Source organism: Chelonia mydas, chromosome 9 (genome assembly GCF_015237465.2).
Source record: "Chelonia mydas isolate rCheMyd1 chromosome 9, rCheMyd1.pri.v2, whole genome shotgun sequence".
NCBI classification, from domain to species: domain Eukaryota; kingdom Metazoa; phylum Chordata; order Testudines; family Cheloniidae; genus Chelonia; species Chelonia mydas.
This window is the reverse complement of record NC_057855.1, coordinates 31,668,156-31,695,898: the sequence shown is the minus strand read 5'-3', so window position 1 is coordinate 31,695,898 and position 27,743 is coordinate 31,668,156. Positions and strand designations below refer to the sequence as shown.

The 27,743-nt window shown below is 41.0% G+C and overlaps 1 protein-coding gene across 3 annotated transcripts in view; it reads left to right on the top strand.

Annotated features, from left to right (window-relative positions):
* PLS1 (plastin 1) overlaps positions 1–27,743 on the top strand; it is an 80,758-nt gene that overhangs the window by 51,556 nt on the left and 1,459 nt on the right. For all 3 annotated transcript variants that reach the window (XM_027817404.3, XM_007054998.4, XM_037909645.2), the window contains 7 exons: positions 1,647–1,742; positions 6,410–6,605; positions 16,094–16,172; positions 18,216–18,330; positions 19,937–20,070; positions 23,226–23,349; positions 27,618–27,742. In XM_027817404.3, coding sequence (XP_027673205.2) covers positions 1,647–1,742; positions 6,410–6,605; positions 16,094–16,172; positions 18,216–18,330; positions 19,937–20,070; positions 23,226–23,349; positions 27,618–27,742 — 869 coding nt within the window. The remainder of the gene's footprint in view (positions 1–1,646; positions 1,743–6,409; positions 6,606–16,093; positions 16,173–18,215; positions 18,331–19,936; positions 20,071–23,225; positions 23,350–27,617; position 27,743) is intronic.

The following is a 27,743-nucleotide window of genomic DNA, read 5'->3' as shown; positions in this document are numbered from 1 at the left end:
TATTTGTCACTCTAGTAAGTGAATACAGTCATGCCAAAATGTAATATTTTTAAAAACAAAAGATTGAGACCAGAATTAGTGATCTGCTTTTTATAGGTACATATTCACCAAGTTTGTCTAGCACTGCACATTCTTTTGATCACACATGATTATACTGTTTAGTTGCTGATGCTGTGTATCAACTAAGGATACACAACCCAAACCAAGCACTTTCCACATAGCCCAAATAGCAGCCCTTATTCAGGAATCCAAAAATTCCTAATTGTAATTAGAACCGTTGGGATGAATCGCACACTTCCATCCACAACTTTACACCTTGCCCTTTAACCCTTCCCATGAGGCCTCACTTACCTTTGTTATCTTGTGAGGAGGAGAATATGGCTTTCAGCCATCATCTGGCTCATCTGTAACAATAGGTGATTGTCCCTCCACCACAGCTTGGGGTATCAAGAGACCACTCCCAAAGAAGACACATCTGGTGTGCTTATTGGCCCCACAATCCAAGGAAAATCCTTCCCAGTTACTGTCCCAACCAATCCTGCAACAAAGGAGGCATACCAGTGCCTTGCTGCGGATTCAATTCACTGACTTCATGAGGCTGAAACACACTCTGGCTCCACTGTGGCAGCTGGTAGATGTATCCTTCTCCTTTCTCTAGTATCAGCCAGGCAGTATAAAGTGTGCTTGGTGCTGCATTAAGTCCAATAAGAGACAACAGCACTTTTAAAATTAAAAGTGAAGGGGAAGTGTTCCCTGTGGGTAATAAGTGAGGGGATTCCGTGGACATCTTCCCTCCACTAATTTCAGAATAACCATTAAAGATAATTATGTAGCTATCTCTGTATTCTTTATGAAATACTAGGGAAGAGACTATTTACAAAGAAAATAATTAACTGGCTTTCTTTTAATGAAAGAGTGCAAATCTAATCAAAATGACCTTTAATATGCAGGAAAAGTATTAAATATTTTTAACATATGCTGCTTTTATCAGAAGGACAGGTTTATCCCTCTTTCTTTTTAGTTTTTAAGGGAACAGGGAAGGCAAAAACATGTATTGAACATTGCACCTAATAAATATAATGAATGATAAAACAAATAGACTCCTTTTAACTGGGGCATCTTGGTCCACAATCTATTGTCCAAGTTAATTGGCCTATTAAGAGAAGAGGCCATTTTAAAAAAAAGCTGTTTGAAAAGCCTTAACTAAAATATTGTTCTGACTCATAAAAATGAGATCCACATCATTTCATTTTTATTTTCTTTTTATGAAAACTTTATTTAGTAACTTTTGTATCAAAAGACTGGAGCTAGAATTTCACTCCTATTTAACATCTGCCTTAAATATCTTTTAACTCTTAGAACTGGCTAGTACATTCCCAATAAGAAGAATTTTATTCTGTCATGATTAAACAGCAGTCATTTCTATTCACTATGTCATTTGGCTAAACTGATTCTATGTGAAATGTCTCAGTGAAGTGGCCTTCTTGATTAAGTGGACCTTGACTAAGGGCCTGATCCAAAATCCACTGAAATCAGTGCAAGTCATATTGACTTCAATGATCTTTGCATCAGAGCCTAAGTGCAGTATACTATATTCAAAGCAGCAAATATTTGCTTATTCCCTACTATTATATTGTTTGTTTTAGGATTCAAGAGCCTACTACCACCTGCTGAATCAGATTGCACTCAAAGGAGACAAAGATGATGAAATTCCCATTAACATTGACCTTTCAGGATTTAATGTAAGTATCCTGAGGGTCAAAAAGATACCTATGTCTATTTAACAGAGACCCCATCTACATATCCAGGGACTTAGTTACATCCAGAATACGGTTCCATTTTGTAGTGCAGACAGGAGCATAATGAAACCATGAAAAAGCTTTGAACTCTGCAGGATTGGTACAGTTTCAGGATAATGTTGAAACATGGTTAGGTGCCTGTCACAGTTTCCAGGGGAACTGTATCTGTATTTCCTCCTGCCCGCATGGTCCATTTAGTGCCCAGTTATATCTCAGGTCTCCAGCCATCACCTGTGTCTGAGCAGGGACCCTTGTCCCATTCTTTCTGACCAGGGGATTTTAAGACTGCACAGCTCCCTGCCTTACACTGTGATATCCCCAGTAAGCTAGTCTGCCTAAAGGCCAGTGCCTGTGCTTTGCTTTCTCTGAAGTCTATGAATAGTGTATCGCCAGCAGTTACCACACAGTAACTTCTAAGCAAGCATCTTTATTCTGAAGGGAAAAGATCAGAGAAAAAATAATAAAAACCATAAATAGATTTAAACACACACTAAGCTTACCAGGAGTCACCAGTCTTATGGGGGTCTAGTTAGCAAAAGTCTTTCCAACCCTTGTGCAAGGTTGGGGTCCCCTGTGGACAGAAGGTCCTATCCATTTTCTGAATCAGAAAGAAGGCCTTGGCCTGGGTCAGTTTAAACCCAGCCTTTTTATATCAAAAGTCCTTTGCCTGTTGGCCTCTGGAAGCCTTACTATGACCCAGTATATGCAAGCCTCACCAGAAGTGAAAAGAAAAGGAGTACTTGTGGCACCTTAGAGACTAACCAATTTATTTGAGCATAAGCTTTCGTGAGCTACAGCTCACTTCATCGGATGCAAACTGTGGAAAGTGTAGAAGATCTTTTTATGTATACACAAAGCATGAAAAAATACCTCCTCCCACCCCACTCTCCTGCTGGTAATAGCTTATCTAAAGTGATCACTCTCCTTACAATGTGTATGATAATCAAGTTGGGCCAAGAGGTGACATCCTCTGTCACCAGAAGTGGTAATTTTCCAGAGATATTTACAACCTAAGTTATTCACTTTAATCACTCCTATGACACTTTTTGGGGTTAACTGAGGCTGTCTGTGGGACTTTCTACCACCTGCACACAGGATGAAGAAGGAGCTTTGTCTGTGCCAACCATGGGAAAACTTCCCCAATTATTGGCTGCTGGCAACACAAGCGCTCCACTCCTACTCTTTCCCAGTGCAGACTAACAATTTACACACTGTGTTACACTCAAGCGCCCAGTCCCTTATGTGCTGGGCACCAGCAATGTACACCGATCCGTCGCCTCCATGGAAGCAGTGCACCGCAGTGCACTGGTTTCATCTCAGTTCAACAGCCTCTTTAGCACAAGGCACTTAGATGTATCCATAGTAAAAACAAACTTGTTTATTTAACAGAGCTTGAGATACAGTTTCTAATAAAAGAAAGTATAAGGGTTTGGAATCAGAGGTTTACATTTAAAAGAAAACCATAAAATGCAATCTGTAGCCTGTCCTTCTTAATAAGTTATTTTCCTGTCTAATGAAGTATTTCTCACCCAACGATGAATCTGTACGGCACTTGTCCAGTCCAGAAAAAGCTGGGATTCACCTTTCATGAGACACTCCCACTGCCAGAGTGTCTCCTCCGAAATGGATAGCATCATGTGCCTTTTCTTCTTCTCTTAAACAGTTCCAGACTATTGTCTCCTAGACCCAGCGGTCCCCTGTTCAGAGACTTTTATTGGGATTCTTTTAACTTTGTAAATGCTCAAGCCTGCATCTGATCCAGACAGTAAACACGGGGCCGGCTCCATGGATGTCAATTGTTCTCAATGCTGATTGAGTCAGCTCTGACACTCCCCCACAAATTTCACTTCCTGCAGTTTTGGAATATCCTAGATGTTACATAACTAATAGACTGTCCTGTACAAACATCTAATAACCATCACACACAACCCCCTGCGGTGAAATACTGAGAAGATGGTCAGACACCGGAGTAATATATCTGCCTGGGCATGTCTGTGCATCAGGACCCCCACTGTTTCTAGTTCCTGGAGGAGCGGTGGTAACCCTCTTCCCCTCCTCCCTCCCGATTGCCCTCCCCCCCCTCCGAGTTGCATGCAATCCCTGGCCTACAGTGATACATAAACCATTCATAAACTTAATACAACATAGTCCAAGAGATTGCCTTAGGTTGCAATATCTGTCACAGTGCCTTCTACCTTACAAGGTGGAACTGTGTCAGGGAAAACTGTTTTGCAGTCAGGTCTCCCAAATATAGATGTCATCTTAGCATCCTATTCTTGGGTTCTATTCTCTTCCCCAGCTGAAGAATTCTAACTGGGTTGCCCAGTTCTGTTCTGGAACTCAGCCTGGGAAAAAGAATGAAGACTTGTATCCTCGTGTTGCTTCTTCAAATCGGATGGCATTTAGAGGTAGGAGGGTTCCCTTCCATTCATCAGCAATGATGGAGGGTGTGGGAAACTTCAGGCCACAACAGCAAAGGGGCAGGAGTGTGCAGAACCCTTCCGTTGAGCCTTAACCCAGATGAGGGTCAGAACATTTCTCCTCTTGAGGGTGCTGAGTAAGGTTAGTTGAAAAATTTCCATTGAAACTGTTCGACAGAAAATTGGGTTTTTGGCTAAATGAAATTTTTCATGAAAACTCTGTTTTCTGTGGAAAAAAATTTTTTGTTAAAAAATAAGTACCACAACCCTGCAATATTTTGTCTGAAAACCAAAATATTTGTTTTCTGCTGAAAAATTTCAATATTCATTTCTACCAAAAATTTGAATTTTTTTCTATGCCTCCCCACCTATATTTTGACCAACTCTATTGCTGAGTACAATGGGCTTACTCTTATATCAGCGTTATAGTGACTCCTCTCAGAAAATGACAAGCTGACCTAGAGTTCTGAGTTGCTGAATATAGAAAGTGGGATTTCATTATTTGTTATGAAAAATCAGACATTTTGGAAAGCTGATGGAGTCTCTATAAGGGGATAACAGGGTGTCAGCTGTCAAATAACTCCTTAGTATTTTTAGTAAATTGTCCTGGTAAACGCTGCGTCTTATGAAAGCCATAAACGTATTGATCACTCATCTCCTTGCTGCTGCTAGAATTACAATAGCAAGGTGGTTTTGAGGAAGAGTGACTCCCCTAGAACTACTGATTTGTATCAAAAAAAGTGGGGGAAATTCTAGTACCAGAAAAATAAATCAATCATGCCAGAGTTCCTCAAGGGAGAAGGGAAAAGGTAACTATTTAGAAATCTGGTGAAACTTTTTTGAAGTTTGCTGGAAAAGGGTCATCACCCACCACCAAACCTGACAATTTGAGAACTTTTTTGAATACTAAGGAAGGGAGAAATCCTTTCAACAACAGTGAATGTTGAACTAAAAATTAAGATATTAAACTAACGATAACAGATATGAGGAAAAAGGAGAAAAGTTTAATATCACAGAGTTTTGGTAACACAACTAACAAACAGGTTACATGTTTAAATGTAAGAAAACCAGAATTTTGGACATAAACATGAGATTATGAAAGACTTTAGCAAACACCACCAACTGACGAGCCAGAAAAGGAAGATGAATAGTAGAAAAGCATCAGCCACAATATGTAATCAATACCACAAAGTTGAAGAGAGTGACTGATAGCAGTTCTCATCAGTACAGCTATAGGGACTTCCATAGTATATAAACAATTATAAATTGGTCTAAGTTTATCTCTTTTTAAGTTGTAAAACAAGTTTTATAAGATTTCTATTAAAAGAATGAATCCATTAATAAAATAAGAATTAAAAAAATCAGCTACCGAGTGACATAAAAATACACAGCACTTTATAGAAGTTCTCTTCTCCCTCAAGCTATTCCTGTGCCAAAGCTCTACGATGGAGACCCCTGTTTTTTCTTTTGGATTTTGGGTGGCAGCCATGGCTTCCCAGCCTACATGGCCGTGGATATTTATTGGCTGTGATCTGAGCAAAAGATGAGCAGTAACTATTGGGACTATATCTACATGCTGCATATGATGTGGGTTGGGTAGACTGCATTCTTCTAGGTAAGTGAATAATGCAAACAAACAAAAACCCCTTCTACAAGTTACACAAACTGCTCGCTAATTGATGACATGATTTTTGATTGTCAGATTATGTTCAGGTTTCAGAGTAGCAGCCGTGTTAGTCTGTATTCGCAAAAAGAAAAGGAGTACTAGTGGCACCTTAGAGACTAACCAATTTATTTGAGCATAAGCTTTCATGATGATGAAAATGAAGTGATGAAGTGACCTGTAGCTCACGAAAGCTTATGCTCAAATAAATTGGTTAGTCTCTAAGGTGCCACTAGTACTCCTTTTCCTTTTAGATTATGTTCGCTAACTTTATGGCAATTAAGAGGATTCAACAAGTGTTTGATTATGTTTTAGAAGAAAAAAGGATGACAGATTGTCACCTTATGAAAAAGGTCCAAAAAATACCTTCGTTCTGAACAAGGTCTACATCCACATACTGTATGCTGCGCCTAATCTTTAATTATGATGCAATTAAGATGAGAGTCCAGGGAAACAAAAAAGAACCTGAAAAGCCAAACTTCATTAAAAATGTTTTTTCTTTTTCTTTTTTTAACTTTCTTTTCTAGGAGAAAAATGACTTGAAGAGGGCTGAATATATGCTTCAGCAGGCAGACAAACTAGGCTGCAGACAGTTTGTTACTCCAGCTGATGTAGTCGCAGGCAACCCTAAACTTAACCTGGCTTTTGTTGCAAATCTCTTTAACACATACCCATCCCTGCACAAGCCTGACAGTTCCATGTATGATCTCAATTTACTAGAAGGTGAGCTCTTTCAACCTGTACTAGCGAGAAATAAGAGCATTAGAGAGTGTGCATAACACATAGAAGTTAGGTCTTCTGACTGGATTGTCCCCATATGATTGTGCCTATGTAAACACTAATATATAAAACTACAATTAGTTTTTCAAATATTAGCTTGTTGTAGGAACCTCCCTCATTCCAGATATCAGAATGTGGCGTTTCCCTCACTGGTGCTGGCCCTGACAAAAGGCCGATTGAAGCTTGGTCTACACTATTAAGTGTTTCTAGGATAGCTATGTTTGTTGGGAGCGTAAAACAATCCCACACCCTGCCCAGCCAGTTTAGCTATGCCAGCATCTCCTCTGGTGCAGATGCAACAATTCTGACAGAAGAATGCTTGTGTCAGCATAGTTAATGTCATTCGGGGAGGTAGCGTAGCTATGCCAGCAAACTCCTTTTGTCAGCATATGCCACCTTTCCATTAGGTGCTGTTACTGATATTGCTATACCGGCATAGCTATAGCAGCAAAGTCTCTGTATTGTAGATAAATCCTGATTCCTGAATAACCTTCAACCACTTCATTTGCTGAGAACAAAATTTCCCCCCCATGAGTTCCTGAGGATCCCCCCCACCCCTTCCTATGAGATTACCATGAGCATGATGTTTATACTCTGATTGGGAAGGAGGGCATGTGGCTTCCTCCATGGTTTATGCCAATACCACTACCTGGGTTGCATGCCAAGAAGCGCTTGGTATCTTGGTGTTGTACTGCATTCTCAGGGTTTTTTTATACGAACATTTCATTGCACATTATCAGGACTTTCTTTTAGGAGCAGGGTAATAGATGTAGCAGAACTGCACTAGTTTCTTAACAGGGTAGAGTAAAGACAAGCATATTCTAAAATGTTTGTCCTAGTGGCCCTTCACATCACAAACAGAATTCCATTTAATTTTCCAGCACTTTTAAACACAAAGGGGGCAAGAATTGCTATTAAAGTCCATTGGAGATGGTTGCTTCTAACCAAGAGCAAAATAAGGCCTAAAGTCATGGGCGGCAGATATAATAGGCATGGGGAGGCGCTGCCTCCCCCGGCATTGCTGCGGTCGCTGGACCCCTGGTTGTGGGGTTTGGCAGTGAAGTTTTTGCTTTATTATGCCCCATGCAGGTTCCGGGGAGGCTGAAGCACATATCGCCTCCGCAGCCACCCCGGACCTGCTGCTGCATGGAGCATATCAGAAGCATCTTCACAGACACTTTTCTCCTAGACGGTGGGTGGGTAGGGTCTGGGGAGGGGAGGCACGGTGTGGCTGCAACCAGCCCTGGGCTCCTCTGGGTAGGGGGAGGCTTGGCTCGGCACTTTGGCCAGCCCAGCCGGGGCTCCTCTAGGCAGGGGAGGCTCCGCTTGGGGCTTTGGCCAGTCCTGCCAGGGTTCCTCCACTGGGCGCCGTGGGGGAGGGGGAGCGGGGGAGAGGGAGGCTCTGGGCTGTGGCTGGCCCAGGGCTCCTCCAGGCAGGTGTGTGAGGGGGCGGGGGGGCTCGGGGCTTTGGCCAGTCCTGTGGGGCTCCTCCGCTCAGGGCTTCAGCCAGCCCGGCTGGGGCTCCTCTGGGCAGCAGGCAGGAGAAGCGCTCTGGACTGCAGCTGGCCCATGGCTCGTCTAGACAAGACGGGGGGGGCACTCCAGGCTGTGGATGGCCCAGGGCTCCTCCAGCAGGTGGGGCAGGGCTTGGGGCTCCTGTGGCGGGAGGGAGCTCCTGCAGCTGGGGGGAGGGGCTAGTGGCTCTGGCTGCGTGGGGTGGGGCAGGGGGTCGTGAAGTTCTGGCCGTGGGGAGGGCGTGGGCAGAAGGGGCAGAGCTGGGGGCTAGCCTCCCCAGAGAGGGGCTCCACCTGCCGCCCAGGCCCAAAGTGCCACATGATTAAGAAATTTATTTAACATGAATTACATGTAAATGTGAACAAGAATATGGATCTCAGGTATTGTTTAAATCAGTAGTGAATAGAACTGAGTAATGAATTTTGCCTATAGGTTGGTCATATAAGGCTTCTCCCCATCCCTGCCACTGTCTATAACAGGATATGAAGCCCACCGATATAAAACCGCATTCTGCTATACCTCAATTTTATATTGTTATAGGCAGCAGGCTACTTCCTAATTTCTGAGATTAATGTGTATATTAAATGGCCCAAAGCTACAGAATTCAGATCCAGACCCATAGAGTGAGGATGTCAAGATCTGAGGTTTTGATTTAGTCCCTTATAGTGATAGGTGTCAACTGGGACATTTGAGGCTGGATTTTGTATCCATACTTCCCCAAAGTTTGGGGATGTGTGAATTCAGGTCCATCTCTAATATTAATATTGTATATAATTATATACAAAAGTAGCAAAAGTATTTGCTGACAGCAGAGGAACACTGAGGCTCCAGAATACTGAGTTCTATTCCTGGTTCTGAAGGGGAGTGCACTCTAGTAGTTAGAGACCCTTCTGCCCTATCTCCTCCAGCCTGTCCCTCTATCCCTCTCTCTGCTCCTGTTTTCCCACAACAGGGTCTTGTTCCTTTCTGCTCCCATCATGCCTAGCCTGTCCCTGACCCTCATTTCTCCTATCTCCCACAACCTGGATTTGTCATTCTGCCCCTCTGTCTCCGGTTGCCTCTCTGTGTTTCTCCCCACTTCTCACCCACTGCATTCCAGCATGTCAGGTTGCTGCTTTCTTCTCCTCCAGGCTGTCTGGTGGGCAACCATGGGGGCACTGAGAGCATAAGAGATACAGTCTCCCTCTTCTCAGTTTTAGTGTCTGGCACCACAGCTATCCTTGACACCCAGAAGGAACATTTGCAGGAAAAGTCCTACTCTTTCCCTGAAGACTTGAGATGCAGCATGCTTAGTCATTCCGTAGGGAAGGCACATGCTCAGTACAGTTGGCATGTAGGAGCTTTGTGGAGATGGAATATGCTCAACGCAGTCAGAATCTTCAGAGAATAATGCTGCCAAACTTTAACAAACCTTGAATGAGTTGCAGTTTTCAGAGACTCAAAACTTGGCCACATTCAGGTGGATTTTCGCATGGATGGCACAAGGCACATCCCTCATGCTAATGTAACACCTCTGCCAAATTTCAAGTCTCTGTACCAAAGCATGGAGATGCTAGAGCTTCTCTCACTGAAATGGTTTGTATCAACTTTAACATGGAAAAACATTTTCTCTAACCTCATTCTCAGAAATAGTTGAATCATTTTGCTGAAACTTTACAAAAATATTTAGATCAAGCCAGAGATCTGGCATGGAAAATTTCAGCCTTACCAGTTAAAATTTGGAAAAATTATAAGTAACTGAATACAGGGTCTTGTAATGTGAGTTAAAGTTGCCTGACACTTTACAACTCTATAATATTCATTTTAGAGATGAAGAGAATCCTAATACTGTTATTTATATCATGGCAATGATCAACTCTCTCTTCTCCCCTTTCTATAATATAACTATGCAGTCACATAAATTTGCATAATCAAAATAACTATATTTCAAATAGAAGGTGTTATTGGTAGTGTTTTGTTCTGATCTTCATTTTCCCTTGAATACTGCAGTATGAGCATCATTCACACCAGTATTGTTTTTCTCCTGGCGTTGTTATATAAAAGATAAAACACTCATTTCTTTATAGTTTTGTCATTGATGGCTGTCATAATCTGACTCATAATTTATAACACTTTCCTATTTTGCTTCATGAAATGCAGATTTGACCCCTCCTAATGTAGGTACTGTATTAAGTACTTTTCTATACTCCATAAATGTATTTGTCCTGAAACCTTTTTGATTTTTCTATTACTATAACCACTTTTCTCCTGGTTGGTTTTGCATTGTTCTTACACTGCTGTCTTTGTTTTAATATGCCATCACAATCATGAAAAACCCAGATACAACATAATGCATTTATAACATGGGGGCAAGACTTCCTTAATTCAATACAAATGCCATCTAGCTTCTTTCTGTGGAATTTCAACAGAATTGTGTGGGTATTACCCACACAGTGGGACCCTTCCAAGATCCAGGATCTAAAGCCTAGGAAAAGTTGGCTGGAGGGTGGTTGAAACTTCAACTATACACCTTCAGGAAAGGCTTCATCTTCCTGCTTTAAATTCCTCCCCTTCCTACTAGTGATTATTTCCCCCTGAAAGAGCAGAGTGTAGTCATCCCTATCCTTTCCTGTGTTGTTTGAGTTTAAGTTAATGAAAGCTGGCTGAGCATTAATTCGGTCTTCCTTTCCATATATTGGATAATGCTTAATCTCTGTGGTGATCTGCATGTATAGGGACAAAGGACAGGCCCTTTCAAGGTGCTCTCCTTCCCATATAAAACTGTACAGAAGAAAAGCACTGACCCCCATAGTTGCATGGCCTTTATTAGGCTACTGCTCTTTTGCATCGTGCCCTCTGGGAGCGGGATCTGTCAGGAAAGTAAAACAACTGGGGGCAGGGCTTTCATTTCTCATAGAAGGCTGAGTCCTAAAAATCTCTGTCCAATGAAACATGGCCTATCCATGTTCCCCCCCAGTATGCCTTTTGTCTCTGCTGTGCTGTCACTGCCTGGCCAACTGGCAGCTCATACTCCTTCCGTGGGCTGTTAAAGCCACAGAGGGGAAATTATTTCTACTCAGGGCAATAGTAATTTATGATGCAAATTGCACCAAAAGTTCTGCTGCACTGAGAGAGAGAACTGTACCATGCTAAATAGCTATTCCTTGGACACCTATGACCATCCTCCTGGCTACTCCTCACTCAGCTGAGTAGTACAATGCTGTCAGAGAGGAGAGAAGTGGCAATGTGATATGAGGGAAGCTACCTCATGGCCATCTTTTTCCTCTGGATGGCTCCATGCCCCATTTCTGTGGATTTTCCATGATTTGACTTTCTTTTGCACAATGTAGCAGAATATATGCCCCCACAGTTGTTCACAAGGTATTTTTTTAACAAGAAAATGGAAAAACGGCTGGTCAATTTTCAGCCATCTGGAAAACTTAAGAATTCTTAGGTGATGCATCATAAAGGATCTTTTTTAGAGTGGCATATTAAATATAGTAAGCTATTTTTAGTTCCTGAATTCCTACTAGTCAGAACTGCACTTTCCAACTTGCACGCTATTGCTCCTATTTGTCTGGTTTGGATTCTTTTGACAGTGTTCAGCATGCTCTTTAAGATTCTCAGTGTGAGTGGAATTGCTCAATATTTCCTTTAGTATCTATGTTTCCTTAGTATGTTTTCCTGGAAGCATTTGACTTGTGTCTTGGGAATGGACCAATGTCCTACATTTCAGTCAGGAATTGATTAGTTACCCCAAACTATCCAAGAGATCGGTAAGTCTTAAAATCTCCACTAATCCAAAAAGGGATTTAAGTCCAGAATATATCATTTCTATTCTCCTTAAATTAGTACTTGTCAGCTTGCCAGAAGCTGGGAGTGGATGACAGGGGGTGGATCACTTGATGATTGCCTGTTGTGTTCATTCCCTCTGAAGCACCTGGCATTGGCCCCTGTCGGAAGACAGGATACTGGGCTAGATGGACGATTGGTCTGACTCAGTATGGCCATTCTTATGTTCTTAATATGTAGTCTTTCTAGTTTTGAGCATTTTTAACAGAAAAATATTGGAAAGTTGTAAATAAATGTCCTGTTGTATGATCAAATTGTTTAGACCTAATCTGGCATCTTTTTGGCATCATTTAGCCTCCCACCTATTCCTTCAACTATGAAATTGACAAGAAATGATGACAGAAATGCAGGGAATGGGCTGAGTGTTAAAATAGTTTCCATTTTGTTTTAGCACACATTTATTAATAATTGCTTCTTTTTTTGGGGTAGGTTTTTATTAGTAACCATAAGTTTGAAAGTGAAACCAGGAATACTGAATTACACATGACAAAGCCCCCAAAATTTAAAAAAATCTGCTGTAGAATGAGAGTCTTGTAAATTTCCCATGTGCCTAAAATTAATCCCAATACTAATTACAATTCGATCCGGTTAGAACATTTTTGACTAAACATACTTTGTCGGAATACGTTGTATCATCAAAGCTGACAGATTTCACAGAGATGTATCATTTTTGACATTTTAATAGACAGGTTTCTGAGATCTGGGGCTCTCGTCACTGTTGACTGGAGAGACACACCTGAATAAAAAAACCTGACCTTTCTAATCTGATGGTCATTTTGACAATTCCATTTTGCAAAAAAACATCTGAAAGGTGTTGAATTTGTTCCAATGGAGGATGAAAAAATTTCAAAACCTCTAACGTTGTTTCAAAATGGAATTGTCCTCCGTCCAGCTCTAATTACAAGACCAAATGAGATTCTTCTGCTGTTTAACCCAGTTTGAACAAACTCAGTAACATTAACTATTAAACAAACAAAAAGCAAATCAAAGCTTTGTTCAGATGCTGCTGCATTCAAGTTCTGTGACTCGGGATAGTTCATCCCTCTTAAATAAAAACATCCCTGAGTGGGGGGAAAAAGCTCTAACTTGTGTACTGTGGATCATCCTAATAGAATAAGTATTTTCCAGGCACATATTTGTGTTTTAGGTGTTTCTTGTTATTTCTTAAATGTGCTATTTATTAAAAAGCAAATGGCATGTGCTGTATTATATCAGCAATAGTGTAACAGATGTTTAATGAAAAGGTACACAAGGAAAAGTATTGAATACCAGGTACTTCCTGGTCAATAAACAAGGATTAATGAGAGAGGAAGTAGGGAAATAAAAGAGTGCACATGGGAAGGGTAGCTCCACAAGTAGCAGGGAAAAACAGTAGACTGGTAAATCATTCTGTCAGAGTAGGAAAGCAGCCTTAATGATGACTAGGTACTAGTCATCAAGGTAAATGAGGACAATTCAAATCTGTGAAAGCGCAGATTTGTCTTTCCACAGAATTTTCTGGATTCCCCAGAAGCAAAGTTGCCATTTAAAACTGCAAGAAGGATCTAGCCCTCTTGGTTGGGAAGACATCTTCACCAATGCAATGCTGTCATATTAAGTCTGTAGCCATGCAAACTGAAAGAGTGAGGTCTATTGCACTGGAAAAGTCTCTCAAGGGCAAGGATCATGTCCCCAGTGCTTTGAGCTCCTGCTGGGGAAGTACAGTAACTCCTCACTTAAAGTTGTCCCGGTTAATGTTGTTACATTGTTGATCAATTAGGGAACATACTCGTTTAAAGTTGTGCAGTGCTCCCTTATAAGGTTGTTTGGCAGCCACCTGCTTTGTCTACTGCTAGCAGGAAGAGCAGCCCATTGCAGCTAGCTGGTGGGGGCTTGGAACCAGGGTGGGCCAGAAGCCCCCCCATTAGCTCCCCGCTCCCCTAAGTTTCCTGTGCAGCAGCTGCCCAGCAGGCTATCAATTGCCTGTAGTTCAGCTGTCCCTCCCCCTACCGCCACGTGCTGCTCCTGCCCTCTGCCTTGGAGCTGCTCTCCAAGCCTCCTGCTTGCTGGCGGGGGGGGGGGGGGAGGGGGAGGGGGACTAATATCAGTGTGTCCCCCTGCTCCTGGTTACTCCATCTCCATGGGGGGGGGGGGGACACACATGACAGGGCTACGGACAGAGGGAGCTTCCTGGCAGCAGCTGCTGCGGTCTCAGCTTGCTGATTAACTTAACAAGGCAGTGTACTTGAGAGTGGTGTCCAGTACTTAAAGGGGAAATGCGCATCTCTCTCTCACACACACACTGTGTGCGTCTGTCTACCATGCTGTCTTCCCTCCCCCCATTCCTGCTGCCTTGTAGAGTGTGAGGCTACATTAACAAGTTAACCCCTTGAGGGCTCAGCCAATTGTTAGTTCATCATTTAGCAGTAAGGCATTCCCTGGGAAATATCCCACCCTCTGACTCCACCATCACAATCAAGCTTCACAATCATCTTCGCTGGGTACAGTATTAAATTGTTTAAAACTTATACTGTGTGTGTATATATATATAAAAAAAATCTCTTTTGTCCAACAAAAAAGTTTCCCTGAAACTAGCCCCCCCTATTTACATTAATTCTTATGGGGAAATTGGATTCGCTTAACATCATTTTGCTTAAAGTTGCATTTTTCAGGAACTGTGATGGGGTCAAGACTCACCACCACTGGCGCCTCCCACTGGTTGTTCCAGGAATTAGCTCTGTCTGCTGCAGAGCATCCTCAGTGCATGGTGTCTTGCCCATTCTCTGTTCTGCTACCCTGGGACCCACATTGCTCCCCACTTGGCAGTGTCCACTTCAGAACACTGCCCTCCGGCAGCATCCCCTACTCTAGACTCACCCCCTTCCAAGAGGGGGGGCATTAACAGCAGTATTTGGGACTAGCTCCTGCCTCAATGGCCAACCACAACCCAAAGTCTAGCCCCTTAGCTCAGGGGCAAGTTGCAGTCCATGTTGGCCACTGTCTTCCATAGCCAGGTGCAGGGGAAGGGGGGGGGGGACCCAGGCCCACCCGCTACTCTGGGTCCTAACCCAGGGACCCTCTAGCAGCAGCCTCTTTCTGCCCTCCTTTGTTCCCCTCTTGTCCACCTATTCTTCCCTGGGCTACTTCCCCTATGGCCTTGTGTACCTTCTTAGCCCTTTGTAGCAGGGTCTGCAGCCTAGCAGGTAACAGGGCTGGAGCCCTCTCCTGCTCCCCCAAGCCTGCCCAGCACTGCTCTGTCCAAGGTGTTGGCTCCTTGCTTCAGGAGCCTGTCCTTCTCCCTCACTAGTCAGGGAGAAACTGCCTTCTTCTTTGCTAGGCCGCCTTTATATAGAGCCTCGCTCCGCCCTGATTAGCTGCCTCTTCCTTTCCCTGATTGGCCCTCCACGGGCCTTTATTGATTGGCTGCTGGTCTGCGCAGCCTCAAAAGGCCTGTTCCAGCCCTTTTCTCAGGGGTTGGGGTGACTGCCCCACCACAGGAAAATAACTACAATGTTAAGTGAGGAGTTACTGTACTGTATGTAGAAGCAGCAAATATTGGGGCTCTCTGCAGAGAGGACAGAAGTTGTACTGTCTTTAAGGAATTAAGATACCATGACAATAGGTGCTCTAGAAATACCTTTGACAGACAGATGCCACTTAAAACAGATTTAAACATGCTGTTTATCACAGTATCAACCAAACTATCTTCTGTTGGATTTCACTTGATCATTAACATTGCTATTACTCCTCAGCACTTGCTCCACAATACAAATCTTAAATGTCTAAAATACAAACCAATAATATGTCTGATATTGTATTGTATGGAAAAACATTTTTATAGAAAAATATATTTTCATAGTCTTCCCTGTGATGTGTCTGGCCTTGTGCCCAGAATCCAGAGATCTTGAGTGTGTCAGGACTTTCTCAATCCCTTGGCCAACAGAGATTATTCCTATAGAAAAGATACACTCATTTTCAAGAAAAAAATTGTACCATAGGAACTATTCAGAATAACTTTTGGTGTTGTATGTGTATAAATGATTTAAACCTGGCCTCTTAAGACATCTTCTCCAAGTCATTAATATGGATTACATCTATTGCTATAGGAGAAAGTAAGGAAGAGACGACATTCCGGAACTGGATGAATTCTCTGGGTGTAAACCCATATATTAACCACTTGTACAGGTAAAACTTTGAGTTCTGATTTTTATTTAGTTATTGATTTAGTCATTAGCTCTTTTAGATGCAATTAAATAAATATTTATGTCTCACTGGAAAACCCCACAAACACAATATCCAGAAAGTGAAGCTGCATTTCCAACAGAACTATAAATAATAGAAAACAGCATTACTTAATATTTTTTTAAAAAGCAAAAATCAAGTACTGAGCCTATTGCAGTGAGTTTTGCAAGCAGGGCACTGGCTAGTCTAAAACATTTGGTTTAGGTGTTACCTAGAAGCTGATATGGAATGTCAGGAATTAAGACAAGGTAAGTGTTAATTGTTCTGAGAGAAAAGGGTTTCATACTATATAATGGTATTTCTGTTTGTGCAACAAGCAAAACATGTTATGAGAATTAGTGTTAACTATTAAATGATAAAAGTGAATGTCAGCTATGTCAGGAAATTTACATCCAACTCTGACACTTTTCTCTGGTCCCATAGCATAAGCAACTGTTGTGGGGTGGATGACTATACTATGACATGATGATTAAAAGAGTTGTTGTTTCTAGCACCTCCGATCTTCTATTACGGTTACCTCCAGTGAATCTGTATAGGTAGTAGCTCCAGGAGAAAGTCCTGGGCAAAAAAGCCTACCATATACAAACACTTTGTGTGCCTCCATTTATTCATCTGTAAAAAGGATATAATAATATTTAAACTATCTCAAGGGATTTTGGTGAGATTTAAGGTTTATAGAAGACTTCTGAGATCCTTGGATGAAAGAAACTAGAAAGTGCAAAATATTATTATTCATTGTTTCAGTAAGTGATGTAGGCAATTAAGATCCTTTCTGAACTAACTGGGAAAATATAGATACTGACATAGTAGACTAGGAGGAGTTGCAGTTGGTGTGATCATGGTAGGCTCACGGGGCTAACCTCCACTCATTTCACAGTAATATCTGCAAGCTAACTAGAAAAGGTATTGTTGGCTTCCTTCAAATAGTTAAGAGCTGCTTATGCTTTTTCATACTCTGTTGCATCTAAGCTGATTTGCTAAACCTTCACATTCACCTAAAAGAACCAAATCTTGGAAGGTATACTTAACACTGACAAGGATTTCCTCCCTCTGCTATGTCTCACAGAGACTAACTATAGCGAACATTTTAATGTTTATTCTGTTACTAGCTTAAATGAGTTTAAATAGGAACTTTTGTACTCAGGAAATCTTCAAATACATAGGGGATTAAAAAACTTAAATCCACTTACTTTTCTGACATTTCTCATCATTTTTGAAATTGTGCTGCGCAGGCAGTTAGATCATATCCAAGCAATTTGAAAATGTAATATAGGGAGCAACGATGATGTGTATATGTTTAAATGTTGTTGGTAAAACCTGATTCCATGTGTTCATGCTGCTAGGATTCATTGGCCCATTTTGTTTTATAACTCATATAAAGTGAGGTTGTCTATAGTATAGATTGTTTTAAAATGGACAACACCTACAACTAATGACTAATTTCCAAATGTAGGTCTGTTTAAAAAAATAGGAATGCTACTTATAATCGGGAAAATAATAGTTTTCTTAACTCTCTTCTTACTCAAAGGCTGAGACACTGTTTTTGCTTCATCTTTCTAATTATGTTCACCTATGGACAGAAACCAAGCATGGAGAATTTCAGCCTTGAATGTTTCAGAAAGGTCTGAACAACTTAAAATGGAGGATTTTAATGGCAACTGTTTGGCAACCTTAACTATTAGTGGTTGCTTTCCTACACCAGCTATAAATTCAATATCTAGGGACAGTCAGTGGTCCTGCCTATTCAGTGAGAGTTGTGAGAATAACAAAACTGTGAAATTAATTTAACTTATGGGAGGGATCAACCAATGAAAGGTTTAAATGTGGAGAAACCTGTTCAAAGACTGGTGCAGGGTTTTGTTTTGTTATTTATGTGAGTGGAATTTCTTTTTTGCACTCTCTCATCTGTTCATTTTCAGGGGTCTCATATTTTTGTTAATATACTTAAAAAGCACTCTCAATTCTTTTTCTGCTGCTTTGATTTAGTGACCTTGCTGATGCTTTAGTGATCTTCCAGCTGTACGAAATGATTCGTGTGCCAGTAGAATGGAACCATGTTAACAAACCTCCGTATCCTGCACTTGGTGGTAACATGAAAAAAGTCAGTAAATATTCTGTGGTGCATTCCAGTTATAATGGACACCTACTAGTGCATTGTATTGTATCATCTTGAATTGTGTGAGCTTGTGTCCCTGGACTGTTATCTCTTAGTTAAGTTGGCCATATGTTTCAGTTTTACTGAGACAATCCTGCTTAAAAGTACCACAGGGTATTTTCCCAAGGAAAAAGGAGTATTTTTGCTATATGTATCTTGTTGGTTTTTACACACACCACTTTTTGGTAGTATGAGAAGCTGGGAAAATTCATTTAATTTATTTCAGAGTAACAGCCGTGTTAGTCTGTATTCGCAAAAAGAAAAGGAGTACTTGTGGCACCTTAGAGACTAACCAATTTATTTGAGCATGAGCTTCCGTGAGCTACAGCTTCACTTCACTACCGATGAAGTGAGCTGTAGCTCACGAAAGCTCACGCTCAAATAAATTGGTTAGTCTCTAAGGTGCCACAAGTACTCCTTTTCTTTTATTTAATTTATTAATGCTAGTCTATGCTGTATGAGTTCTGCTCAGTGTGGTACACTTGAGTAACTTCAGAAACTAATATTTGTTCACATTAGAATCCTTGTGAAAAGTAAAAAATCAGGACCTAGATATTTGAAGAGTGGGTTAATGTGTGGGATGTTCCCTCACAGTGCAATTTTACATCAGACTGTTTGAGTTTGTACAGACCTTGCAAAATCTAAGTTTTTTGGTCAGTTATATGATTATGGCAATGCCAAAAATGGAAACAAGTGTATTGATTAGCTGTTATTTAAACAATTCTGTAAAGATCTTGTATGTTAAATATAAAAAAGACTCACTCTGATTGTTTAGGATTCAGATTCATAGATTTTTAAGGCAGAAAAGACCATTATGATTGGAGTATGGTGAAATGAGAACTCCTTTTTTACATGTACATTGGCAGTTTTAGATTACAACACAGGATACATTCACTTAGATTCATTTATAACGGAAGCATTTCTTTTATATTTTAGAATCTCAGCACCTATCATTAGGATCTTACATTTTTTACAATGAATTCCATAACCCTTCTCCAAGTTCCTAAGCCTGGGTCTGTCTTTTCCTTATTTTCTCTATGATCCAAACTGAGCCTTGATGTATGCAAGTGCAACTTCATTGACTTCAGTGGAGATGCAGCGGCTTACACCAGGTGTCACTTTGACTCCATGTGCTCAGCTCTGTCAGACAGAGAATGCAAATGTAATGTTCATCAGGGGTGCTGGAACAATTTTTATAGTGGGGGTGCTGAGAGCCATTGAACCAAAGTGTAAACCCTATATACAATGGAAACCCCTTCAAGCCATGGGGTGCTGCAGCACCCCCTGCACCCCTAGTTCCAGCACCTATGGTTTTCATTCATTCAGCTGGGAATAAGATTGTCACAGGAATCTTATATATTTGTATTTTGATCTTAAAAAATGGTGCAGCAGTATAATGACTTAAAAGTAGTTCTGAAAGAATTAACGGACCTTACCTGGTCCCCAGTCTCAGCATGGGTAACACTGGGACAAGATTGCTCAAAATATTATTAAGCCTATATGTGATATTAATACTTTTCATATCTATAAAGTTTAAACATTTCATTTTTAGATTGAGAATTGTAATTATGCAGTGGAAATTGGGAAGACAAAGGCCAAATTCTCCCTGGTTGGTATTGCTGGACAGGACCTAAATGATGGCAATGCAACTCTGACGTTGGCATTGGTGTGGCAGCTGATGAGAAGGTGAGGAGTTTTTGCAATTGTTATATGCATGCAGAGCATAATGGTATCCATACAAAACCATGACAAGTTAGTCAGTTTTTTGCATTCTGTCTGCAAATTTTTTTCATAATCTAAGGGCTAAATTCCCCTGTCTGCGTCTGAAATATCTGGGCCTAGAAATTATAGAAATATACAGTATGCTGCAGTGAAATACTCATTGTTACTGTGCTCTGTATGAATTAATGCTACTGGAAGTATTAAAGAGGGACAGTAGTCCTCCCCCTGTTTAAGACTGAAACCTAGCCTTTTGTACTGTATAAAATTAAATCAAGACCTATTTCACTAACACCAAAATTAAAATAATAATTTTGCGGATTAAAGCAGAATCTAAATAATTTCAGTTCAAATTCTTGTTGAAGTAATTATCTTGATTTTGAAATCAAAAGTAGTAATACAGCTTGTTTATATTCTTAACATTTTTAATTATTTCAATTCAACAGAAAAATCTTGGTCTTTTGTAAATTAAGAACCACCATCAATGATGTCAGGTCCAAAATTTCCCCTGTCCCATAAAGTACTTATGTATTGGCTTTCTGAAAATATCAACAACACATAGAAATAAGGCAGCAACACTGCCAACAGTCCTTTCATTGTACTTATTTAAATAGAAGTTGATGGAGCTATGGCAGTTTATACCACCCAAAGATTTGTCCCATATTATGGAATTGTGTAAAACTGCAAAAATACTGAGTGTACAATAAATAGTGAACCAACTGTGACAGGTTCCCCCAGGGGTGCCACCTGGAACTAAGGTACCACTGAGCCCTCTGACCCACCAGCCTGGGCTCTCTCTCACACTGCGCTGCTGTGACGAGCTGCAAAGCCCTCCAAGTTTTCACTTTCACCAGCATTCACACAGGTAGGGATTCACCCAGCTGCAGTTACATTCAGGCTTTCTAACCACCAGCCTCCCAGCCTACGACCCCAGAGCAGTACTGTCCTGCCCTGGTCAAATCTGGCTAATATATGGGTTTAATACCCGGTCCGCCTCTCCCTCAATGTGAAGAGGACCATGCACACTTGTGGTAACCAAGCTGAGATTTTCCCCAGACATATTAGTCAAATGCACACTGGTTTGGATTAAAACATAAAATAAATTTATTAACTACGAAAAGACAGATTTTTGTGATTATAAGTGATAGCAAACAGATCAAAGCAGATTACCTAGTAAATAAACAAAAACGCAAACTGAGCTTAACATACTAGATAGGTAGGATATGAATTAGCACATTCTCACCCTGAGTGATAAACAGGCTGTCAGATTCTTAAGGCACAAGCTGCCTTTGCTTTGCAGCTTGGGTTTCTCAGGTTTTCATACACAGTCTAGAAATCCCTCTAGCTTGGGACCATCCCTTCCCCCAGTTCAGTCTTTGTTCCTCAGGTGTTTCCAGGTGTGGTGTTGTAGGGAGAGTGAAGTACCATCATGATGTCATTTCCCCTTTTATATCTTCTTCTCACTTGCTGGAAAGCTCTTCTGCTGTGACATGGGTCAAACATTTCCCATTGTGTAGTGTTATCTCTGAGAGGTTTCTACTCAGTTCTGGGGTAATTCTTGTGCTTGTGTGTTAAGAAGTCATTAACATGGTTTGGCCTTTTTAATGTTGTATCTGAAAGGCTGCTTGTGGGTGTTTTCAACCTCACAATATGTTTCAGTAACACATACAAAGCCAAACTTCATAACTTCACATACGATGATAGCACATACAGTCCAATGAGATATTAATGTCTAGCAGATCAAGACTTTTAGAATTATATCTCACAAAGCATACTTTGTGCAAAACATATCCTAATTATCTGACAATGGTGAATAAGGGGGTGCCACGGTGCCATACCAATTGTTGGAACAAAATGAAAATTCTCCATTAGATCAAAGTTCTCTTGGATATCTCTCCTTAAGATGATCCTATTTCTTCTTAAACAGTTATTTCTGAATGTTTTTTCTTGTGCAATTGTATGTATTGGCTGGTAATGGAAATCTGGAAAAATCCCGACATTACATATTTGAAATTCAGAATTTTCACAATGCACCATTGTTGAAGAACTGGTTTTTGGACTAAGAAATAATGACAAGAATTTAAAAAGTCATAGTTTAAAAAAACCCCACCAAACCAAAACAAACACCATAGGTGCCAACTCCATGGGTGTTCTAGGGCTGGAGCACCCACAGAAAAAAATTAGTGGGTGCTTAGCACTCACTGGCAGCAGCTCCCGCCCCCCCCAGCGCCTGCCACCTGCCTGCTGCCCCACCGATCAGCGCCTCCCCTCCCTCCCAGTGCCTCCTACACGCCGCAATCAACTATTTCGCGGCATGCAGGAGGGGGCGAAACTGGGCGGGAAGAGGTGGGGTGGGGCAGGGCAGGAAGAGGCAGGTTGGGGGGCAGGGCCTGGGGTGGAGAGGGAAGAGGTGGGATGGGGATGGGGTGGAGGCAGGAAGAGGCAGGGCCGGTGTGAGCACCTCCCAGGCCCAGAGGAATCCGGTGCCTATGACAAACACCATCATTGGACAGCATTAATGCTATAAAGTAGATTATTTATTTCACTTTACTCCCAATTCCCCTTATTGTATGGAGCAGTGATTCACTCTGGTGGATCCCAAAGCAAGACTGAGATCTATGTTTGTGAAATCAAAGTCCTCCTAGTAGATCTAGCAGGAAATTGTACAATACTCTTGTACAATAATTTCAATTTTTTTTTATAAAAGAAAAATGTGATTCTAAGCCACAAAAATTGGCATAGAGATTCAGGGGCAGTGTATTTACATGACTTTTATTTCACTTTTTAAAGTGATTAGAAGTCAAGTTGATATACCATTTAATTTCACCAAATGAAGTTTGTTATGATATGGTAAAATAAAATATATGTTGAAAATCTGATGGTGGATAGTATGATATCTGGAATATAATTATATGCTCGTAACAGCTAACAAAATATTTTTGAAGTAGAAAAATAGGTTACAAAAATAGCTTACAGTGTAAAATAAGGTGTAAAGGTGAATGGTTTGTACATAGGCCTCTTCTGAAGAAATATTTTACTATCTTTTACTGCATAATATTAGGAACAGAGAATCGTTCTTTATTTCATTTTTGGAGTCAAACACTGTTTTCTTTTGGTTATAGGTATACTCTGAATGTACTATCAGACCTTGGAGAGGGGGAAAAAGTAAATGATGAAATTATTATTAAATGGGTGAATCAAACTCTTGCAAATGCAAACAAGAAAACCTCAATTACCAGCTTCAAGGTAATCAAGAGTCTACATCAGGACAGAAGATAAGTAAATGTATCAGATATGGGATTTTTAAAGGGACCGTGCCATATAATTTAGGTTCAACATTGGCTCTACCTTCAATTGGCGTAATCTGATAAAAGAATGTCTTTTGGGTTCTATCTTCAAAAATGTTCCACAACTCTCGTGATAAGAAATGAAAAGCAAAATCAAATGATAGTCACTGCTTATGTAAGATTATAAAGCCAAATTATTTTCAAAGGGGCTTTTAATTTGTCAATAATTTTCCATGTGCCAGTGTGGCTAACTAGACACTTCCCTGATTTGCCTGTGCAGGTATGGAGGTTTGGGCACTCTGAAACTTATGGATACAAATATAGAGTACAATTTTGAAAACGCATCTTGTTTTGAAATAATTTCTCAGCACTTTTGAAATATTTCAGCCCTTTGAAACTATTTTCTCCTGTGCTGTAGCAGAACCAGCAGAGGGAGCACAAGTTAACCACAAACGGTAGTCACCAATTTGTTTACACCTCTACGAATGCACAGCAGACCTAACAAAACAGATCAATGTCAGCTTGTACTTTGTAAAAACACAGGGGAAATATATTTGCCAAATGGAAAAGGAGAAAATTGATAGAAAAAGTTTATCCTTCTGCATTTAATACACATCTGCCCAATCACTCAAGAGTGTCTTTCTCTCTCTCTCTCTTTTGAAATGATAGATTGATAACCACACTTGCACACCAGTGTAACCCCACAGTAAGCATGTAACTTCAATGCACACTTTAAAACAATTAGGCATCTATGCTGGCCACAGTAGGAGATGAAGAGCCAAGCTATTTAAATATTTTAGAACTCACTATGTTGTGCAACACAGTTATGCAAGGATTTTGCTCAACAAAATGTCCAATTTTCATTAGGGAAGATTATTTATCCAGTCCTTGACATCAGTTCCTGCTCTGTGAGCTTGAGTGTCCTCTCATTTAAACCAGTGTAAATCAGTAATAACACTGGTATAAATCAGGTGTAAATGAGAAGAGAATCTGGCCCATTATCTTCATTAATAAACTCTTGTTAAAAATTGATTGGTCTGACAATGGTAAGTCATAAAAATTACTGAAAAGTATTTTTTCAGTGTCTCATTTTAGATCTAGGGAGATATTACTTGACATATTTTTCCCCCTCCACTTAAAAAACATACTGACTGTTCTATATACACATGCATCAGTAAGAATAATTAGACATTTATTATTTGAATTTTTCTTCAGTCTTGGGTTTCCAACAAAACCAAACAGCATGCATTTGTAGAATAGAGAGGGTCATAGGTCACTGAAATTCATTGTAGACCATTAAAGTAGAACCATGCTGGATTGGCAACCGCCCAAGTAATTAGAATTACAGAGATTTTTTGACCTCTGAATTTGGGGAGACACACATCAGCTTAATCTCCTCAAACTAATGAAGTGCTATGATTAAATGCACAGATTCTGGTGGCACTATGAGAACTGGAGTGAACTAGAAACCTTAGGTTAATCTGGTTGGTGAGGGCAGGCACATCACTTGGATTATATGATGAGCCTCTTAGGGAATGGAGCCAACTGCTTCCCCACTTTGGCACCTCCGACTGATTGATCTCTTGACTCATCTTGCACTAGGCTGCTCGAGAATTTTGTTTCTATCTGAATTCTAGAATTAGACAGACTAGGCCATAAACTGGGAGCAGGAAATAGTTCCATTAGGAGAAAGGGGAAAACATGAAAATACTTACGTACACTGAAATGTTATTCAGGCAATAACTTTCTGATTTTTTAAAAGAAGCTTTAACAGTACTTGGATTGCTTAGGACTCCTTTCAAAGTTTGGTCATTTATTTATACATAGGGAAAAATAGCTTATTATCTTGGAAACAGGAGAGAACTCTGAAACGTAGGGCAAGAGGTAAAACAGCAGTATGGGGAATGGTGTTCTCTCTTCTTATATAAATGGAGGGAAGAAAACTACTGCACATGAGGTGTATGTTTGGGCAGGGAGGGCTAGACAGACAGAGACAAAAGCTATGCTGCTTTCCGCATCTCAACAGCAACATTGTAATGGGGCACTGCTAGCTGGTGAGGAACAATGCCTTGATGTGGCACGATCCCCTCGTGATGGGGGACTAAAGTCCACAGCAAATTGGTGCAGATGTTACTGTTGCTTTGACTAGCGTTAACTCCTCTATATGGCATTAATATTTAATGAGTGGACAATGCACGGTTGTAGGTGGGGAGTCATACCACAGCATAAGATGATTGTTTCCGGAGAGAAACAAAAGACTTGAAAACTGCACAGGAAAGGTTTCAGAGTAACAGCCGTGTTAGTCTGTATTCGCAAAAAGAAAAGGAGTACTTGTGGCACCTTAGAGACTATCCGATGAAGTGAGCTGTAGTTCACGAAAGCTTATGCTCAAATAAATTGGTTAGTCTCTAAGGTGCCACAAGTACTCCTTTTCTTTTTGCACAGGAAAGGTTGAACTCGGCAAGTGTGTAGGGGCTCAGTAAGGTTTGACCCTGATTTTTCCATTATATAACTGCATGACATGTAATAGAAAAATATAACATGAAGTTGAAAGTTACACCTTTGAAGAAAAGATTGGGGACCAACTCTTCCCCCTCAGGGGCAGCACCAAGGGCCTGTCACAGTTTCTGCTCCACTCACTGCAGTGGCACCGTCTTGTGGTGTATCTGGGGATTAGCTCACCACTTGAGGTTTCTCAGCACTTTGTCCCAATTTCTCACTCTGCAGCCTCTTTTATGCCTCACGAGCTGCAGCGCTTCCTCTTCATGGCTTGGCTAGTCCCTGCCTCGTGGGATATCTATGTCTCTCTGAACAAACTGCCTCTGGCAGATCTTCACAGTCCACTGCCCTGTCCATGCCACTCCGCCAGTGGCTGGTAGGGGAACCCAGGCCCACCCTCTACCCTGGGTTCCAGCCTCAGGACCCTACAATCAGCAGCTAAGATCCATGTGGTGTCGCCTTTGCTGCTGTTTTCCCTAGGTTTCCTCCTACTCCTTTCTCTCAACCCAGAGAGTGATAGCTGACGCTCTTCCCACCCTCTTCTGCTCTTCTCTCACTGGTTTTATACAAGCCCTGTTGGGCTTCAGGTTCAGTTAGGATTGCATATCTCTCACCCCCCTCTCCCACAGCTCACCCAGGTGTAGCCCATCCTGTCAGGTAGCCCCTTCTAAGCCAGTTTTGATCCCTTCATGGCGTGGTGTGGGATCAAGATCCCATCACAGGGCCATAAAGCTAGCTCACCTGGTCAACTGTGGCTGTTCCCTGTGTAAGGAATGACCAGATGACATAAACTTGAGGGCATGGCTTGAGTGCCATTAAGCTTTATCAACCCCTAGCTGCCAGAACTGTCTTTCAGGATGCTGGCAGTCAGGCACAAATTAGAGCAGCCCTGAGGCCACCTTTGCCTTTGTCATGCTGTCCTGGAGTGGTTTACGATCATGAGTGCTAGCCTCAGGACAGACTATCAAGAAAGCTGTGCAGAGAGCCCAAACGGGTTATATGTTCTGTAATTAGATTTCACCAACCCAGTAACAAATGTGAACTCCTGAAGCACTATAACAGTCTTACCATGGAGTCACAGACAGTCCTCTTGGGTATTCCAGTCTATCTTGCCACCCAGGCAAGCTGAACTTAGTTGGCTGCTATACAGCAAAGATCACAAAAGATTCAGTTTGCTTTAAGTCCCAAGAGACCAGTCACTTACCCCAGGTCAATTTCTACCTCAAAGCTCACACCACAGACATCGCTTGTGGCCAATTCTGTAATGAACTAAATAAGGGTTATTAACTAGGAAAAAGAAATTTAGATTTTTTAGCATCAGCAATGTGCCCAATACATAAAAATTAAAACCGTGGCTGTCTTGAAGATCTTATAATATAAAAGATCAGTCACTGCTGTTAATAACAATACTGGTGTCACTAAATGAAGCAAACGGTTCATATCTGTGTAGCTGTACCAGTTCTGAAAGAGAGAAACTACATGGATTATTAAGCTGATCTTTGAAAACTCCTGCTGACTTCACCGTAAGTTTTCCATAGGCAAGGAAAGCAGGATTGGGCCTTTAAGCAGTAAAAAGAGAAAACAAAGTAGAAGAATAAACTATGATGCTATCTTTAAAAAAATATTTGGTTTCCATAGATTTTTAGTTTGCATTGTAAAAATACTACTAGGAGAATTAAAGAAAACCTACTGATTAATATTAATTAATTCTTTAACTCTTTCTTTTAGGACAAATCTGTTAGCACTAGTTTACCTGTACTAGATTTAATAGATGCCATTGCACCAAAAGCAATTAGTCAAGAAATGGTCAAGAGAGAAGATCTTTCTGAACAAGACAAATTGAATAATGCTAAG